This window comes from Solea senegalensis, linkage group LG20 (assembly GCF_019176455.1).
Source record: "Solea senegalensis isolate Sse05_10M linkage group LG20, IFAPA_SoseM_1, whole genome shotgun sequence".
Lineage (NCBI taxonomy): Eukaryota > Metazoa > Chordata > Actinopteri > Pleuronectiformes > Soleidae > Solea > Solea senegalensis.
This window is the reverse complement of record NC_058039.1, coordinates 575,017-594,372: the sequence shown is the minus strand read 5'-3', so window position 1 is coordinate 594,372 and position 19,356 is coordinate 575,017. Positions and strand designations below refer to the sequence as shown.

Below are 19,356 nucleotides of genomic sequence, written 5' to 3'. Positions count from 1 at the left end.
CAGGCATGACTGTGTCACTGGTCACCTCAGAACATCTCCACCTGCTTAAGGACACGGGTCATGATTTAATTGGTCATTTGACGACCTTTCCCACTGCAAACCCTCCTGCACCAAGTCCATAGAGATAATGAGTGAGTTTAGCTTGCAGGGACACAGGAGCCGCTAGTGTGGTGCTGCCTTGTTTGCTACGCTCATGACACTGAATCAAGATCTGAAGCGAGGATTTCAACCAGTCAGTACATTTACATGACGTTAGAAAAAACATAAATGCATCCAAACTGGCAAAGATGCACAGGTTCCTCGATTCACACCCCGGAAATAAGAAGTAAGTAAGAAATAAGTTCTTACACAGAAGACGACACCAGCAATAATAAAGTGGAGAAAACCAGGCCAGACACTCTGTGAGCTGGTACAAAGACACCAGCTAACGTTGTTTAGGTGGACATGGGGGCATATCGCCACCTAATACACACGAACTTCATTCTTGACTATTTAAACAACCACACTAAAACAAAAGCAGTAAAACGTAAGTAAAAAGTAAAAAGTTTTACTCCATTTTTGCAACATGTGGAACACGTAAATGTAATAAAACACAAACTCTTTCAGATTTGACGTTCATTTCCTGTAATACGAGCACCTGTAAACTGGCATCTCTGAATTCATGGATACAGAGTCTAACTTTCCTCCTCCTCCTCCTCCTCCTCCCCCTCCTCCCTCCTACAGTGTCTGCTAGATTGGTCCAGTGAATCTTATCAGTCACTGCCTTCATCCAGACATGCCCATTCATTCTCTGCTCTATTCTGTGCGCACAGACGTTCCTCAGGGAGGAGAGGTTCCTCGTTCCAAAAAAAAAAAAAAGCAAAAACAACCTTCCTAACCAATTACCGGCCCATCCACTGGCACCTCACAGCTGCTTGCCTCATGTAATTGAGTGGGCAATGGAATAACATGCCCCTTGATGAAATATTTCACACTCAGACGAGTGTTCCACCATCGCCCGGCAAGCAAGGGAAGAATGCAGCGCAGGTGCGACCGACGGCGGAGGTAATTTGCGGGTGGAGAGCAGCCAGCAGTTCCAGTGCGGGGGCTGCATTTGAATGTGCTCAGCTGACACACAGACCTTGAAATTAAAAGATGAGATGACACAGAAAAGCTTGGCTGAGGCAGCGGTGGGAGAGTTTGGGATTAATGCTCCACCATTCCACTAACTGATTGTAATTCACTTGCCAAATGCATTCCTCAATAGACCCCGGCTGCCAAGAGGGACGGAGATAAATGTACTCCTCTGACTGGAGACACACAGCAACGATGAAGCCGTCTCACCTGCAAGCAGACATAACATCTTCACAGCCACTCACCCCTTCTTGACAATGATGACGATGGCCCCCAGAAGCAGAATGAGGACCACCAGACCGCCGGCACAGGCCCCGAGGATCAGACCCATGTCCTCTGCGTGCTGGGACACCTCCAGAGCCCGCTTCAAGTCCTTACAAGCAGCTGTCGAGTCAAGAGGAGGAAAAACAGAAGATGAATCTGATATAATCACAAAAGCAAGATGCTACGTATTATAGTCTGATAACAGTAAATCACTCTTGGACTCGTTTGACAATTATAAACAAATCAAAGTATTGCCAGGACAATTGGCAGCCTGTTCTGGTCTCACTACTCTGCTTTGGACTGAAAACAAACAGAGCTTCAGTAATTCAGCAGAGTAGGTTTAAAACTGACTCGGCTACTAAGGTGAAGGCTGTGGAAGACAGTTTCATGTCACAGGTCATACACCATGGCAAGACCGAGTACAGCAACAGGATGGACAAGGTCTCTCTGAGGCCTGTCCCATTTCAGGGAGGAGATTCCAGGGATGTACTGTGCATGGGCTCATGGCTGAGAAGACAGAATCCACTTGGCTTGCACAAGTTATGGTTCTAAAACTGGGGCCTCCTGTGTGAAAGAGTGTGCCGCTTTCATACTGAAAGACTTTGTGCTCACAAAATTAGAAAAGTACATTCACAAAGACATTCTCAGATTTCTAAAAACCTGTTGTTGTTTTCTCTGCCTTTTATAATAATTTTATAATAATTTCTGTTCATGCAGAAAATAGCTAATAAACACATTGAATCTTGAAAGCAGTGCCAGGTACAGGTGTTTTATTGTTCTATTGTCTGAAATATGTACAAAATATTATCAAAAATACAAAAATGTGCAAAATGATGCATTCTCAGTGTGTTCCTTGAGTGAGCTCAGTAACACCAATGAAAGGAAGATTGTTTTCTCTCTTCTCCAACTGAAGCATAAGCCTTTATCTACCTTTATCTTTCTCAGGGCTTTAAACTTGGGAAACTTAGATGTAATTTATAATTATGGGGCTTAGTCGTTATTGGAATTGCAATTTTTAACCATACTGTTACAGTATGGTTATAGTATTGGAAATATACATATAATAAGAATGCAGTATAATGATAATAACATCTTATTTCTAATGCAATTTCCACCTAAGTAATAAAAATGGGAATAATATTACAGCAATACCACGTTCTTCTGCAGGTAATCGCTTGGTAATTAGAAGCATTACCATGAAAAATGTATAATTATCATGTTATAGCATCCTCCCTTACACATGTTCTTATTGTGTTTGTTATAAGATGTCGACTTTCACTTTGCTATAGAAATAAGATGTGTGTTATCATAACTAACATATAACAATGCTGTTACAATACTGTTGTAGAAAGCAAACATATGATAATAATCCACTATGACTGTGATGTGTATGACTGTTATATGGATGCAGTTTAGATCCATGTTAATTCACAGAGTTCCTAAAAATCTTCTTCTGTTATGTACTATGTTATATTTTTGTGTCATATCTGTATTGTTGTTGTTTTTTAAAAAATTCACTATTGTTTAGGTGGCGGCGACGACGGCCTAGTGGAAGGTGATCTGAAAAATGTAAATGTTTGGCGAAACGTACGACTTGATGTCTACGAGACATGAAAATACCAATAAATTGATCGACACAGAGCAGGAGTCTGACTGTACTGTTCAGTCCCAATTAAGAAATGCTTCAAAACAAAGAGGAAAGGCCTGCGTGCTCTTTCTGTACACTGTTGTCATCAGCTTCTGAGGAGACTTGCCAAGAACTCAGAATCTCTCCCTCTCTATAAATCATCTCCTTGCTGCCTATTTTGTTTTATCCGAAGGTGAAAAATGACTATTAAGCACGAGTGAAGGATGAATGTAGGGAAGGATTGTTGTTACACGACTGGCAGCGTGCTCTTCATTAATAATCCATCACACTGATGAGAAAACAAATGAGGCGGGGAGTGAAACAAAATACAGAAAACTAAAGGCATGTTTTTGGTCTCCGTGATGTTTGGCAGCGACACCTGACTTGGACAGAATCTCTGCATTTAAACCCAGCAAAGGCGTTTTATCGCTGACTGAACAGAGAGCGGGTGAAGAAAAGGCTCGTCGTGAGGCTTGATAAGCTGTGCAATGGTGGTGACAATAGGAGCCAGACAGACACTGGCTGAGTCTCTCTGCTTTCTGGGCCGTATTTGGACACATTATCTATCACTGTAAACTGTATTGCACTAAAAATAATCCAGCAGTGGACACGCGCAGGGAAATCCACAGGAGCTGCTTATTTCGTCATAATTCAACCTTTCCCGTCATGGGAGGTGACGGTGAAACTACGACATACAGTAACAGTGCTTTTCCATACAGTCGCAGCACGACCTGGCTCGACTCGACACCACCCAGGCACGTTAGTTTACACTCTGTTGACGACATGTTTAAGCATCAGCGCAGATCGAAAAGCACTAGGTATCAGGAACTATCCCTAATGGAACAGTGACATACAGAGACACAGACCTGTCACATGTCACATGACACATGTCACATGACACATGTGGCTAAAAATGTTGTTGTTGTCGCACAGGACGTGACGTCGTAATCTGCTGCTGGAAATCTGTGCAGAAGAAGAGGGGGCGGGGACGAGTGTGATCAGATAGTGATCAGATCTTGATGTGGACACCGTGTAAAGCGTCTTCTAACACAAAGAAAATGATCGTACTGAAGACAGTTGTTAATAGCAAGTGTGAACGAGGCCTCAGTCTCACTGTGGGTCAGTGTTAGCGCTTGAGCTACTGTCAATAAAACTAAAGCCCTCATTGTTTGCCATTTCCTTTTATTAGCTTGACACATCCAACATAAAACCTCAAATAAAAGCCAGCCAGCAGGAACAGATAAAGGCTGTGGGTGCTAACACAAGCCTGTCGCAGTCCCTTTACTATTACTGCTACTACCACTGCTACAAATTGTTCTTAAATGTTTTTATTAGCGCGTTAAATACACATAAATGGAAACACAAAAAATTCTAAAAAGTTTATGTTTAAGGGAGGTGGAAAGGTTGGTATATCAACGACAGGTAAATGTGAATGAATGGAATGAGGACGTAAAGAAATCACTTGTGTAAAATGTCTCCACATTTCAGTGTAATGGAAACAAACACAACATTCCTCCATTTAGTGACGCAAGCAAATAGAACAATAAAAAATACTTGAAGAGTTGTCTGTGTTAGCAGAGTTGTTGCCGTGGTTACGTCATTATGATGCACATGTGCAGATGTCCAGTGCTTTGCTACGCGTGCATGACATAGTTTACACACCTTTTTTTACTGTGACGTCGCATTATACAACATATTACAGAGATATATCAGTATTTTTCTGTAGTGATGCCATATATCAGACTGATTTATCAGCATGTTCCCGGATAAACACGGGATCTTACTGTACCTTCACCACTTTGACTGAGCAGTATTACCACTATAAAACATTAATATAATCACAATTATACAGTCATCTATAACAGTGATTGTCCAGTGTACATGTAGTTTGTTACTGTAACTTCACAGCTGTGACACGTCACTGTGTTTAAAGTCAGTGTAAAGAAAGTTTAGTTCCCTGTAGTAGTCACAGCGATATTCAAAGCAGGACACCAGTGTCCACTGTGTCCTCTGGGTCTGTCTACAATAACCAAACATACAGCAAAAACCTTTTTATTTCTTTATTTCTTTTTAAATGTGGCTGCAACCCACCTCCCTCCGTAATCTACTCATGTGACATGATTCTTTGATGCCATCACACTTCAGATAAGACAGAGTTCAGAGAGAGGAATCCAATTTAACTGCCACCTTTCTAGAGAGCACTACAAACTTCAGGCATAATTCAGAGGGGAGGACGAGGGGAATGACTCCATTTCACCCTCTGCCTGTTTCCTGCTCCCCTATTGTTTGAAGTGAGAGGCTTATATCTGTGTCTGTCTCTCAAGCAAACACTCCTGCCTCTTCCTCTCCCAGGGAGGCAGGAGGGGAAAAAACAGAAGAAAAGTAATGTTGCCGCAGTGTGGATTTCAAAGCCACAGAGCCCGCAGGTTGTTGTTTTTTGTGTCAGTGTTTCCAGAGACAGAGTGAGAACCCAGAATGCATGTTTGACTTCAGCTTTTCTCCAGAGTCTGTGTTGAGGAGACACTGGCACAGAGATCAAAGCCTGATCCAGAACATGTGCTGGACTCTCTGGCTGTTCATTCATTCACAAGCGTTTGCTTGGTGTTAATGTTTCTAATAATCAGAATGATTGTTGCTGCTTACTTTTTTACTGATGTGTAGGTTCTTTATTTTAAATATCATTTCTTTATTTTTGGCTACATTGGAGAGCATTAGAATGTCTCATTTTAAACTGTCACTTATGGGCTCTTGACTAAACTATACTGTGAATACGTCAAATACTGTTAAATGTGATCTGACTGATGTAAAATATTAGCTCAGTGAGTCTAGTATCCAGTATCGTTAACTAACCAGGAGCCTTGGTCCTCTAGTACAGTGGTTCCCAACCTGGGGGGCGCCAGAGATCACATGGCGGGGCACAGTGCTTTGGCTGCTCTGAGTTGAGTGAGGTTAATATAATTATATTTGTGCATCACAAGCAGACATTCTACTGGATCATTAGAAGTCAGTTTTTTTGGTCCACCTTTCAGTTTATTAAGTTATTTATCACCAACACCTGGTCACGTTCCTGTTGTGTGACAAACGTAAAAGTAGTTTTTATACCCTGTGACAATAGGAACGACAACATACAACTCTTGTTTACTGTTTTAACTTTCTTCTTTTTTGTGTGTTGTTTTTTGTGTTTAAAGTGAATAAGTGATCCCTCCACAAAATACGTCCAAGAGGTGACGGAGAGAGGAGGGCGGTGAATCTAAAAGCAACAACGGACAGTACGCTAGCCGAATGTTAGCCAATAGATGACGTATCTCAGAGAGCAGCAGCTTTATTTCTCAAAGATTAAAATAAATCATCCAGAGAACAGTGAACAACATTGTTCAACACTGTGATAATGTGTGAAGAAAAAGGCCTTAAAAGTGCAAATGCACTGAAGAGTTCAATAAAACTTTGAAAGCTGAAGTCCTGGTGTCACCTCTGTGCCACTGCATCACCATGGTAACTCAGTCAAGTCTATTTGTTTTTAACCCTGACATTTTCAAACTGCATTCCTGGATCTTCTACCGTAAATGACATTTACCGAAAATGATTGATTTACTGAAATGTACAGAGATACTGACTTCATTTCTTCAGTATAAACATGTGTGTGTGTGTGTGTGTGTGTTTAAAAGAATTAATGCATGCACTGCTCCTACACCTGTCTGTGTGTTCACTAACTCTATGTAATAAGAATGGGTTGAACGCAGAGGTCAAATTTACTGTCTCTAATAGATGTGTGTGTGTGTGTGCAAATAAAAACTAATTATAATATTATGGAACAGTCTCACAGCTGAGTATGTGTTCGTGTTCATTAATGCAGCAAATACAGTTTAAATACATGAAGACGTTTCCGTCACAAACGGCCGGAGGACAGCGAGAGTCTGAAGTCACGGCCAATAATTACAATTTTCTCAGTAATTCTCTGCAGATGATGAAGAAGAAGTCTGTCTGTCTGTCTGTCTGTCTGTCTGTCTGTCTGTCTGTGTCTCCCTCTCTTCAGCAGAACAGTGTCCCTCTCTGATCTGTAAGTATGTGTCCACTGGTTCAGTGATTTCCACACTTCCACGTTTCATTGTCCATGAAAACAGCCACTCATTGCATTCTGGTAGTGAATCATTGCGTTTTGAGATAAGCGGTCGGCTGCTGCTCATTTGCATAAAGTTGAAGTCCAGACTTCTTTATGCAAATCAGAGGCGTCGGATTCAACTCGTGAAACTAGAGAGTCTCCATCTTAACTACTGTTTAAATCACAGTATCGTTTTCTTTTGTCCTTTGTCCATTACCATTTGTACCAAAGTGCTGGTTTCACTTTGTCTCTCTAACTTTTACTGCATCAACAACTTGCAATCGCCATAAAGCTCTAAAGCCCTGAAAACTGCACTTTAAAAAGAACAACACCTCTCTGTGTGCTGTAAAATTATACAACAATCGATAAAGTAGATTAAAAAAAAACAGTTCAGGCAGAGCAAGACCAGATAAACCTTCCGGTTTAAGGTTATTTAACTTATTGATGTGACAGTGAGACACAAAACAACCTGGAGGAGTGAAAATAAAGAAGGTGTTACCTTTGCGAGCGATCCGAATGCAGTTGATTCTTGTTTCCTGTGAGCAAAAGAAAGGCCGAGTTAATTAATGTTGTCTGGTGCCGTGAACACACATCGATCAGCATGAGGACAACAAGTGCTACAGTGTAACCTCATATGAGCCGTGTACAGTAAGTCATCGGTCACCGGATTAAACTTCCACGTGGAGGACATGGTGTGACATGTCTCTGATCCTCCTGCCTGAATTAAAAACCAACCACCTCAGAGTCAGAGAAGTCACTATTTTCTTATCTAGTGTATTACGTAGTGCAGGCTTGTTAATTCTGTAACTCGATGTGACAAACACGCCCCCCACACTGACATCTCTCTTTAATCACTGCCAGTGAGTGGAAGAGTCAATGGTAGTGTTGTAGTACTCGAGATCGGTCTGGGTCTTGAGACCGGTCTCGAGACCACTTTTTGAAGGTCTCGGTCTCGCCTCGGAACCGACTGCATTTTTACTCGGTCTTGTCTCGGTCTCGGACAAAGCGGACTCTGGATTTTATTTCAAGACCGGTCAAGACCACAACTGTGGGGATATCAATAAATAGCCTGTGCATGTTTGGATGAACTTGTTAATATCATTACTGTGATTTTGTGGAAATCATGTTGCTTCGGGTACAAACCAATAACTTGACTCATTTATCATTTGAAATGTTTGTCACCGTTAACGGCTGTCACCCCTCCCCCCTTTCACAAGCCCCACAAAAGTGCATGTGAGTGACAGGAGAAGAGGCCGTGAGAAGAATAAAATTTGACTTTTTGTGCAGAAATATCTCCAAAAGAAAACACAGCGCAACGTGTCAATTCTGCAAAGCGACACTAACCGTCTTGGTCTTGGTCTCGATACACTGTGGTCTCGGTTTAGGTGGTCTTGACTACAACACTAGTTATGTTTATCCATCTATGCTCCACATGAGGGTCATGAGGCTGCTGGAGCCAATCCCAGGTGACACAGGGGGGAAGGCGGGGTGCACACTTACAGACACTTACAGACACTTACAGACACTTACAGACACTAACAGCATCTACTCTCAGATTCACGCCTGTGGTCACTTTAGAGCTTGAATGTAGATGTGAACCAGCAACCCTCTGGCTGTGAGTCGACAGTGCTAGCCATGTGCCCCACTGTGTGGCCCAGTTTAGGTTTATTTTTAACAATATTCATGTAGAAGACAACGTGTTGTTGTGTTCACGGCACTTCACAGACGACTGCTTCGCTGCTGGATTTTCTGCAGCTTAAAGTCATCAAAGATTTGTTTGGCCCGTGACTCGGGACCATCATTAGTAGATTTGCGGTTTGTAACAATCACAGCTCAGCTGTAGCTCCACCTGCTGTCTGACATCATGTTTTTGGTACCTTTCATAAACTGTATGCCCACATTTACCTGAGAATTGGAAGAATTATGACGAGCTCAAAACACTGAGCAGTTGTCAGTTATGGTGCTGGGTTAGTGATTGTAAAATACAGGATTATATGATGTAGAATAACATGTTGCCATTTGGAGCTGACAAAGCTTTGGAGAGGGGATGAGGGTGAATCTGAGCAGGCGTGTGAAAACACACGTTCAAATAAAACCTTTAATTTGAACATTTATGTGACTTAAAACAAAATAAAAAAGCCAAACTAAACCCACCTCATCTGCAGCTAAAATAAGCAGAGTGAGAGCTGGATGGACAGGACCTGGTACCTACTGTGGGAGGAGTCTGTGACAATGATTAGACAACAGTGTGACAAAACGGTGGAATAGTGGTTAGCACTGTTGCCTCACAGCAAGACGGTGCTGGGTTCAATTACTTGTTTTCTTCCCACCCTCAGAACATGTTGAATGTCACGTGGCACATTTGGTCAGGTTGGTTCCCTGTGGTGAAGCACTTATTCTGCACTGGCTTCAATATGTCAATTTTACACACATTTGTATGTCCATGTCCACGTCCAACATAGATTTGAAAGGTCACGTGAGTAAGAATTAGTGGCACCTCATGGTGAGAGTGCAGCGTGCAACAAATGCAGGACCTCTTGTATTATAAAATAAAGTCTGCATCAGGTTTTATGTCTCCATCGAGACCTATCCCTGAAATACATATCCAGGCTTATTCTGAGTCTGTCTGTCTGAAAGGTTTCAAACTTCCAAACCACCAGTGTGTGCGGTGCTGACTTTGAGACGCTGTCCATCACAGGGCAAACATTCACCTACAGTGTCCAATGGAGAACACGCCAACTCCACACAGAAAGTGTGGAGTGGTCCAACCTCAGTCGATTGGACATGTTTTGTTTTGTTTTTGCTGCAAGACAACAAGTAGTGAGAAAAAGTCAAATATGTCCTCTTTACCTGATTTTAGATTCTATTTATATTTGCTAAATGTCCACCAGCTGATCTCTGACCAGCTGTTCTTTCTAGGAAATGAGTTAGCTGTAATTACTTATATATAAGTATTATTGTTAAACCAAATCCTATTTTTTTGGTTATATTTATTGACTAGTTTATTGCCTTTTCCCTCATTTAACACTTTTAATAATCTCAAACGTGTCTTATTGTTGTAAACGTTGCTATACTGCACCCTTCACTGTTCTCCTCTGAATTCACTCTTTAAATATAGTCTCGCAATTAGCCTAAATATACACTTGTCCCTAATCTCTGATGCCTTGTTATCATTAACCGTCGCTCTTCTTTTAAACTGTCTGCAGTTCATCAGAACACGTTCTTTTATCTCCTTCACATGTGTTTTCCCACTGCTACAATCAGGTCACTCACAGAGGGAATAAACAGGAATTGGCTACAGATGATGTAACGTGCTTCCACTGGTGACTGTGCTAATAAACATGGATACAGAAAAAGGATTTATATGAAATTCAGCTGCTAATAAAAAAAAAGGACAGAAAAGAGATTCAACAACAGATTTGATTCTTGAGTCAAAGGAAAAAACAGGGAGACGGAGACGGATGGAGCCTTTTTGTACATAATTGGAGTTCATTTCATCCGTCATTGTGCGCGTCACAGGACAGCTTACGACGACGGATGAAATGGAGCAATACCACCAAAAATTGTGGGGGCAGTATAGAGTCAATAGTCCTATCAGTCTCGATGGACATCCTGCCAGAGCTTACAGCCAGTAAAAGAAGAGTGACACGTCTTTCAAGCCCCACTGAAGGCTTTTCTGCCAAAGCAATTACTGCTTCCATTCAGCCGCAGCTCACGAGTTGATAGTAAGCCCGCAACATCTCATTTTTGTTTTTTTTCCCCTGGGTAATTGTCAAAATAATTTGTTTTTTATTCTTCTTTTCTTCTCAAGCGGCAAATCTCTCATCATGAACACAACTATAGTCTGGATTGGAGCTGGACAAAAAGATGAATTATAATATTTATCTCTTCTTTATCTACATCCACACTGTTATCGCTTGTTAGAAATGCTTCAGCTGTGCTGCAGATACGCCTGCATGCTGTCCACACTAACCCTGAGTTAACCCTGAAGTCTGGACAGAGACAATGGGGATGACGTGGTTAACCTCGTTCACTTGCTGGGTCTTTTCAGCAGCGACTCACCTTTAACAATTACTTTGAGTCACAGGTTCAGTTCTCATCAGAGAAAGTCTGCTAGAGTCCACATGACGTAGACTTGGTTATGTCAGCGTTGGTCTTCATGGACACGACATGTCAAACCCCACACACTACGAAATAATTCCACATTTACATGATCAATTAATCAATACTTGTTCCTAAGCTGTGTAATAAGCTGATTAACATGCAATGAGGTGGTGATTATGATTTAACCCCCTTTTTTAAATGGGGGGAGTTCTGTAAGTTAGACTGTACTGTTAGACGTTTCCCTTGTCTCACTTTCTATTTGCCTCTCCTCTAACACTGGGATGAGATTAGAAGTGAAGCATCTCTGTCACAGCATCAGAAGTGTCAGCTTCCACTGACTCCATTTGCCCTGCAGCTCCAGTGTCCGGCCGTGGAGCCGCGAACGGAGCCGTGAACGGAGCCGGTGGATGATGGCGGATCGAACGCACGCAGCGGAACGGAGCCGTCATGCAACGCGACGCGCAGTGGAATCCCAGGGTTCCACTGTGAGGTAACACTTGCTTCTGTTACCTCACAGCAGTTCATCCTGGCTTTGGTGTGAATGGCATTTCCTTGTTACAATCATGATCACTGTTGTTTTTATTGAACATGTTATTCAGTGACATGCTGAAAAGGCACCACAGACAGCCCACGGTGTTACACTGTTTCAGTGCTGTATATAAAATACTGTGCCAAGGGAGAGCCTTGTGCCTTCTGGCATTTTAAAGCCCTGAAAATATTCTAAATGCAGTGTAATGTGTTTTTACATTACAATGTTTTAATTCATTAATAAACACTGTGTGAATCACCATCTGCTCTTTCAGCCTCGTTCTACGAACAGCCGGCAACGCCTGTGTGTTGCTTCTCCATCACTGCTGCTTCACCATCATGTTTTTAATTCTGGCACCCATGCCAACAGATAAGTGATCGGTGCAATGGACGCGCGTGAGACGCATGTGAGACACGAGTGAGACGCATGTGAGACGCATGTGAGACTCCTACACCTCTGACTGTAGTTTTAGAGTCTAGACTGAATCTGAATACATGAAATACATCAAATATCATCCATTTTCTACCACTTTATCCTCCACAGGAGGGTCGCGGGCGGCGCTGTGCCCATCTCAGCTGACACAGGGCAACAGCCTGCGGGGTCACACCCCGGACAGTTTGCCAGTCCACACATAGAGACAAACAACCATTCAATACTCACACCTACAGTCAATGTAGAGTGTCCAATTCACCATGTTTTTGGACTGTGGGAGGAAGCCAGAGAGCACACACACACACACACACATACACACACACATAGGGAGAACATGCAAACTCTACGCAGAAAGGCCCTTGTTCCAACCGGGGCTCGAACCCGTGTGTAAAAGAGCACTAACCACTACACCAACCGTGTGGCCTGTAACGTCAATATCATGTTATTTAAAACTATTTTAGCAGCTGTGCAAATTCTCTCTCTCTCTCCCTCACACTTTAAATCTTGACAGTACCAGGTGTCAATCATCCCGATGTCAACGCTTTATTATCTATTTTCCGCTAAATGCGAACACCATTTAGAAAAATGTATGTCATGTGCTGTTGATGAAGACCAGAATCTAGTAATGGATTCCACCAAGATTTACACCAATTAAATAAATGACGAAATGCCGTTCACACAAGAAACACGAACAAACTATAAACCAGAGTTCACAGAAGAGAAACTTTTGTACTGCTGGTTGAGACAGGGCCAAACTGACCTGTGTCACACAACCTGAACTCAGCCTTTAATATGGTCTCAGGGGAGAGTCTGCACAAGTGGGTCAAAGTTCACTGTTGATTTCAGATCCAAAGGGAGGAAATGCAGGTACAGCAGTGATTTTCTTTGTGTTTGACGCGTGCAGGGCATCATTTGGTTTGTTAAGACCATGAATATGAGGGAACCTGACAACTGAATGATTATCTTCTGAAAGCAGTTGAACTTCATTTTGCAGAAAAGCTTGTGTGACGTTTTTTAAGTGGTTTAAGGAGGAAAAACTGCTCCAGCAGAAGATTAACCACGGGGAAAGAATGGACCAAAGCTTTCCTAAGAATGCCGAGCACATGAATCCATCCAGACATAAGTGAAGCCTTGTATATGCTGATGACCTTTCTCACACTGTGACACACACAATACACACAATATCGTACGTTCTTACCCCTCTGAAGTTGCTGGTGGCCTGAAAGTAGATGAGGTAGTTCTTGGTGGGGTCTAAAGGGCTGTTCCAGTAGCCGTTGTAGGTGTGGTTGTCGCCCACGGTGAAGGGCGTGGCCTCGGGCAAACTGCTGGGAGCCAACTCTGCCGTGTAATAATGTGGAGCTCCCTTGGCCTGGGCCTCGTTGTGGGAGTTTGGTGTCGGGAAGCAGTCAGAGGAGCCGAGCTCCCTCTTCCTCAGCTGACGGGAGCCGTCCTCCTCCACCACCACCACCTGGTAGGCACTGCAGGAAGACAGCGTGTGGTTAGAATCATTCAAACTAATAACCACACAGCACACATGCTTTGTGCAAACGCTCCACATCTTTGGTGTATTTCTGTGACAGCGTTCCAGCGCTTAAGCACTTCTAAAACAGTACACAGTATAATTCGATCAATCCAATGTACTGAAATAACAAAAAAAATCACATTTTAAAAGGTCCAATACATGACATCCAGACTACAGCAGGAAACACTGGACCATGTTTGGATGTTAAAGAGACACATTTGTTATACTCCTGGTGAATCTAGAGCCTCTAAAACTCTAAAAGACTATATTTATATGTATATATATATATATATATATATATATATATATATACACACATATATATATGTGTGTATATATATATATATATATATATATACATACATATATATAAGTCACCCTTCTGCTGAGGAACGGTTGGCAGATATCAGATGTTTTGTGGAAAATTGAACCTTGGCAATATTTTTCCAATATGTGGATATGAAGGGACACTGCCACATACAATGATAGTAGGTTCCGACTTTGTTTTTCCACTTCACACAGAGGGGGGACATCTGGGAGTTAATCCTGTTTAGAATATACAATATTCTGTATTTGCTCACTCCAGTTCTCTTACATGTGAAAAACAAAAGTACAGATTCAGGCATCTGACCATGCCGCGGCATCAAGTACAACCGTTTGGGCCATTTTTTAAACCAAGATCCAGGTGGTACTGTATTTCCTGTTTAAATACTGGATCAAAACCTGTGAGAATACATGACAGGAAACTACAATAATACTGATTATTGTAGTAGGAATTATGGAATTGCAATGTGGTCTAAATGATTGATATATTATAAATGCTATATAAATACAGAGCTAGTACAGATTATGGAATTTTCATATTAACACACACTGACGATGTTACGGGTGCTTTTTTTATTACAAACTCATACAACATCTTACAAAATAAAACAAATAAAAAGTCTGTCCATCTGTGATGGGACGTCACCTCGTGTGTCACACACTGAGTTTCTCTCTACACGGCTGCACTGTTAAAGGAGACGTTCATTACAGCACAGTACAGTATAGCAAAGCTGTCAGACGTTATGATGAGTCGGCATGTTGAGTCCAAAATTGTGAGGTTTTAGCCGACGAGGATCGATAATGGCCGACTCATTGTTTGCTTCAATTACAGCTCACAGTCAGTCAGTCAATCCTCATGTGACCCTTCAAATATTTGACGACATTTTCTAAGAAAACCTCTGTGGTAGAATGATATATTTTATTTTTTATTTTTTTTAAACTACCTAATCTAGACTTTGACAGCAGTTGTAAATATCAGAGTGTGGAGAAGCTGTGAATGGATGCTGGTGTCGGAGTGTTGTACCTGACAGGAGCCCCTCTTCCCAGCGCAGGACGCAGCAGCACAGTGATCGTGTTCTCTGATTCACTCAGCGGCGAGGGGATGTCTTCATAGTCAAACACTGGGGCTGGGAACACAGTTGGAGAAACGGGAAGAGAACATGAGGCAGTCCTTTCTACAAGTACAGCATTTACCTTTTAACATTTCCTGGGAAGCATCAAGTGTGTTTTGTTTGAACTGCAGGGTTTGAAAAGATAAGATGTATATTTTAGTAATTTATTCAACCCGACATAAAAAGACACCCTGTGCTATCTTTGTTCATTACCAGCACACGTCCCCCGTGCACTGCAGCGTGTGCAGGCCTCCCACACGCTGTCACTGACTGATGACGACTAGAAACGGCAGCCAACTACAGAGAAAACAACAGGCCCTTATGATATAATTAGTTAGCGCAACCTCAGCAAAGCTCTGGGGACAAAGAGGTTGAGTGTTCCCATCTCTGTTAACTACAGGGAGTGAATTAACTGGAGTGGGTAGTGAAGCAAATGACTGTCCTGATAAAGCAGATGTGAGGCTTCAGAATGGAAACACAAATGTTTGTGCTTGTGAAGCAGTGGGCATTAATACTCGCTTGTGTAACGGGCAGTCGCTGCAGTATTCATTATGCACAGCAGCGTCATGGAGGGCCTTGGGTTGTGCATGTTAGATGACTCCATCCAATATGAATAATGAATTAAAGAGGAATAATCCCACATTACACTTTCATGCTTGCTACCAAACGTTGGCTTCCTGCTGGGCTTCTTTCTGTGACGGCACGGCCAGGAGAGAGCGTGAGATCATAATAATGAGGCTGGACCTGGTACTAAGCCGGCAGCTGTGAGCAGACACAGGGAAGAAGAGGTGGTGAATAGTGAGCGGTGGACCGCCTGTCGGCACCACTGGACCTTTACAGGTGACCTTTTGGTCAATAATGACAAAAATGATGAAACATTTAAAAGGAAGCTGTGACTCTTAGATGTGTAAATGATAAATGAACAGCACGATATGATAATATTCACAATATTATGGAAAGACTTGGGACGACTGGATCAGTCTCTGCCAGAACAGATCTGATTCTTGTATATGGCTCCATAACACAGCTGTGCAATATTCATTCATTCATTTTCTCCAGCTTTATCCTCCACATGTCAGACTCTTCACTCTGACAGGGCACAGTGTGCCTTGGACAGGTCAGCAGTCTATTGCAGGGCCAACACACACATTTACTATTGCATTCACCTCAGTGTGTCATATTTATATGTTTGACAAGAACATGCAAACTCAGAACTTTGTAAACGACTCACTCTCCTGCACCAAACTCCACAGAGAGGAGCTGCTGGTTTCCTGCCGCCTTGTTTGGTTAGTTTGTGTCACTTAGGCAAATCTCAACAGCAGATTTCACACCAAAGTCACAAAACATCAAATTTAAAGTTACTGATGGAGGCAGCAGTGGATCAACAACTCCTGTGTGCCACGATGTAATGTTGTTGATGTTCTTAATAGGTTTCACCTTCAGTTTCCTGCAGGTAAAGGCAGTCTAAGAAGGGAGGATAACAAACACTTAAGATATTGCAGGGTAGCTAAAATCTGGTTTTCCTTGTATCGCCGTTTGGCAACTGTGTTTTCAGTGAGAGTCACATGCTTGTTCCCAGCAGCAGTAGCATGCTGGGGTGTGTATGGACAATTTAGCATTCAATCCATCAATCAGCCAAACTTTATCACTTTTCATACAATCAAAGAAAACAACCCACCACCCAACAACCATCGCAGCCAACATGTGGCTGGTATTATGTATTAAAACAGTAATGTTCCATGAAGTGATCATGGAACTGTCAACAGCCACGAGAGAAAACACTGGAGACTAAAATACTACGACAAACAGGAGGTGAAAGAGGGTAAAAGAACGTTTAAAAATGTTAATAGTTATGGATAAAATGAAATAGGTCAGGTAAAGGTAAGTAAGTTAGTGAGTAAATACATGTATTAATAAATATGTAAAATAAGTACTGCATGCAGCAAAGGATAAGATAAACTAGAACAGGATCAAATAATAATAATAATAATAATAATTATTATAATACAATTCAGTAAAAGGAGACTAAAGGATAAAATCATTTGTAGAGCAGCCAAAGCAGACAACTGAATTTGAATTACCTGGAGACTAAAATGCTTTGTTCTGCAGTAAAATCCTAACTCTATGTAAAACAGTGTGGTGCCGACAGGGATGTAGCATAAAGAAACAGGTCCAATGTTTGTTGGCAGTGCTGAACCACAGCTGCTACTGTTGCTGACTCTGTGGTGATTTCATTTTTATTTAATGCAATGCATGTCTTGCTTTGGAGCTGCGCACGTATTGGATGTTTGCCTGTAAAAGTAAATTGTCTTTCCTAAATTAAGCATAAAATAAAGCAAACGCTGGCGTCCAGAACTCTGTACAGGACATGATAATGCATATTGTGTTTGGGACTCCCATAAAACCAATTATTATTGTTTGTTTGAATGTTACAGTTTGACAGGTAACATTGACTGCGAGCGAGAGCAAACCCCCGTTTGAAATGTTGGGAGGATTTATAGAGCATTGTTGGAGTTTATGAGGACATAATTGTATGTTTTATGGCAAAGTGTTGCAGCATGTTTGTATGGAAAGGATGATGGATGATCTTTTTCAAGCCCAAACAAGGTGTTTGTTTTTGGTGGTTGTGTTTGTGACAAACCAAAGCACACTGATTAACAGAAACTGGTGATCTTCATTCTCTTTTCCACCTAGCTCGACATAGGAGGTTAAAACCCCTGATATTCATATCTGTACACGCAAATAAAGATGTTTTCCCGCTAATTTTAGAGGGTATATGGGATTTCTACACCCAGGTGTCCCCATTCAAAAATTCAATTTGCCAGTGGGTGTTTTTTTCACCCATGTGTCACCTGTGTGAGAAAAAGGTCAGACTCAGATTGTTGACACCAGTATTTACATGGCTGCCGAAAACGAAGCAGATGAAGAAGAAATAGCAGCAGCCATTTTGACAGGTCACCATAGAGGCCATATATCTGGATTTAGGCCAGACAGTCTGGATTTTAAATATCCTGTCCGCCGCGGCCTCCAACCAGACGCTCAGTTGTCACTGGAACACAACATAACTTCCAATTACAGATAATTGGCAGAAAACAGTGTTGATCAAATATGTCTGATATATCATTGGTTAAAAAACGTAAACAAAGCTTCCATGTGCTGGCTAATGTTAATTGCTGTGTTATATTGCTGGTAAATCTAGTCCGAGTCCATGATTTATCAAGAGTTAAACACAAAATCCCATAGCAGTGATTGACCTCCACTGTCTCTCTGGATCTGTGGAGATCTGGTCAAATGTTCTCCTGTTAGCAAGTCTCAAACATCTATCCACCATCTTCACTGTTATAATGAAAACAGCTGTGAAAACAACACTTATGTGTTGTCTCGTATATATGTCTATACGTCAGCAAACGGGGTTCTATAAGGCCTGGTGACTGGCTGCGTCACGGTGTGTTCACACTGTTAACGTGTATATGTCACACGTGTGCAGTGCTCATCTATTTTTGTGCTCAGGTGTCTCACCTATTGTTCAAATGTGACATGTGCTGTATCCACCAGAAACAGGCAGATGGTCTGTTGATAATGATATTGACATTCTAACAGTGTAATTATATAAAATGGAGACTTTGATCGTCTTTGAAAGCCTGCAGATCCCAATTTGTAGAAATATGTCTTTATATTCCCTGCTGATGCATTTTCCATTCCAATCTCAAGATCCATTTGGGCAACCTTTTCACCTCACATCCACTGCTTCTCTAATGTCTGAGCTGAGACTTCTAATGTCATCAGTAAATAGTACAAGAAAACTCTGTTTGTGTTCACGTTGCTTGAATAAAAGCCTTTGTTCAGCCAAAACCTTTTAATGCTCACTGTAATTCAAGTCTGCATCAAACAACAACAACAACAACAGCTCTAAAAGCTGTTTGTGCCTGAAGGAAAAAATAATGATAATTTGTATAATCTAAAAAAAAAAGTGTGTAATTTAATCGAAAGCTCTTCAAAAGAAGCTGAGGATTACAAGTCCCTACTTTGTGTTGTTTCGTAAAAGCTTTGAGTGGGAACACATTGTTGTCTGCAAAAACATGTGTTTTTTTTCTCTCTGAAGTGGTATTGACACAATGACTGCGCTGAATATTTTAAAATACATTATCCACCTGTTGGTGTGTTTTGTTTTTATTGGACACTAAAAAACTATACGAGCATAGACACAGCTGACTCAGACACCACAGCTAC

At 41.7% G+C, this 19,356-nt stretch overlaps 1 protein-coding gene across 1 annotated transcript in view; it reads right to left on the bottom strand.

The window, feature by feature from the left end:
* LOC122786352 (receptor-type tyrosine-protein phosphatase U-like) overlaps nucleotides 1–19,356 on the bottom strand; it is a 153,111-nt gene that overhangs the window by 33,143 nt on the left and 100,612 nt on the right. Inside the window, exons 10-13 of the mRNA XM_044052602.1 lie at nucleotides 15,039–15,141; nucleotides 13,367–13,646; nucleotides 7,603–7,639; nucleotides 1,359–1,497 (exon numbers count right to left, since the gene is read on the bottom strand). Of these exons, the coding sequence (XP_043908537.1) occupies nucleotides 1,359–1,497; nucleotides 7,603–7,639; nucleotides 13,367–13,646; nucleotides 15,039–15,141 (559 nt within the window). The remainder of the gene's footprint in view (nucleotides 1–1,358; nucleotides 1,498–7,602; nucleotides 7,640–13,366; nucleotides 13,647–15,038; nucleotides 15,142–19,356) is intronic.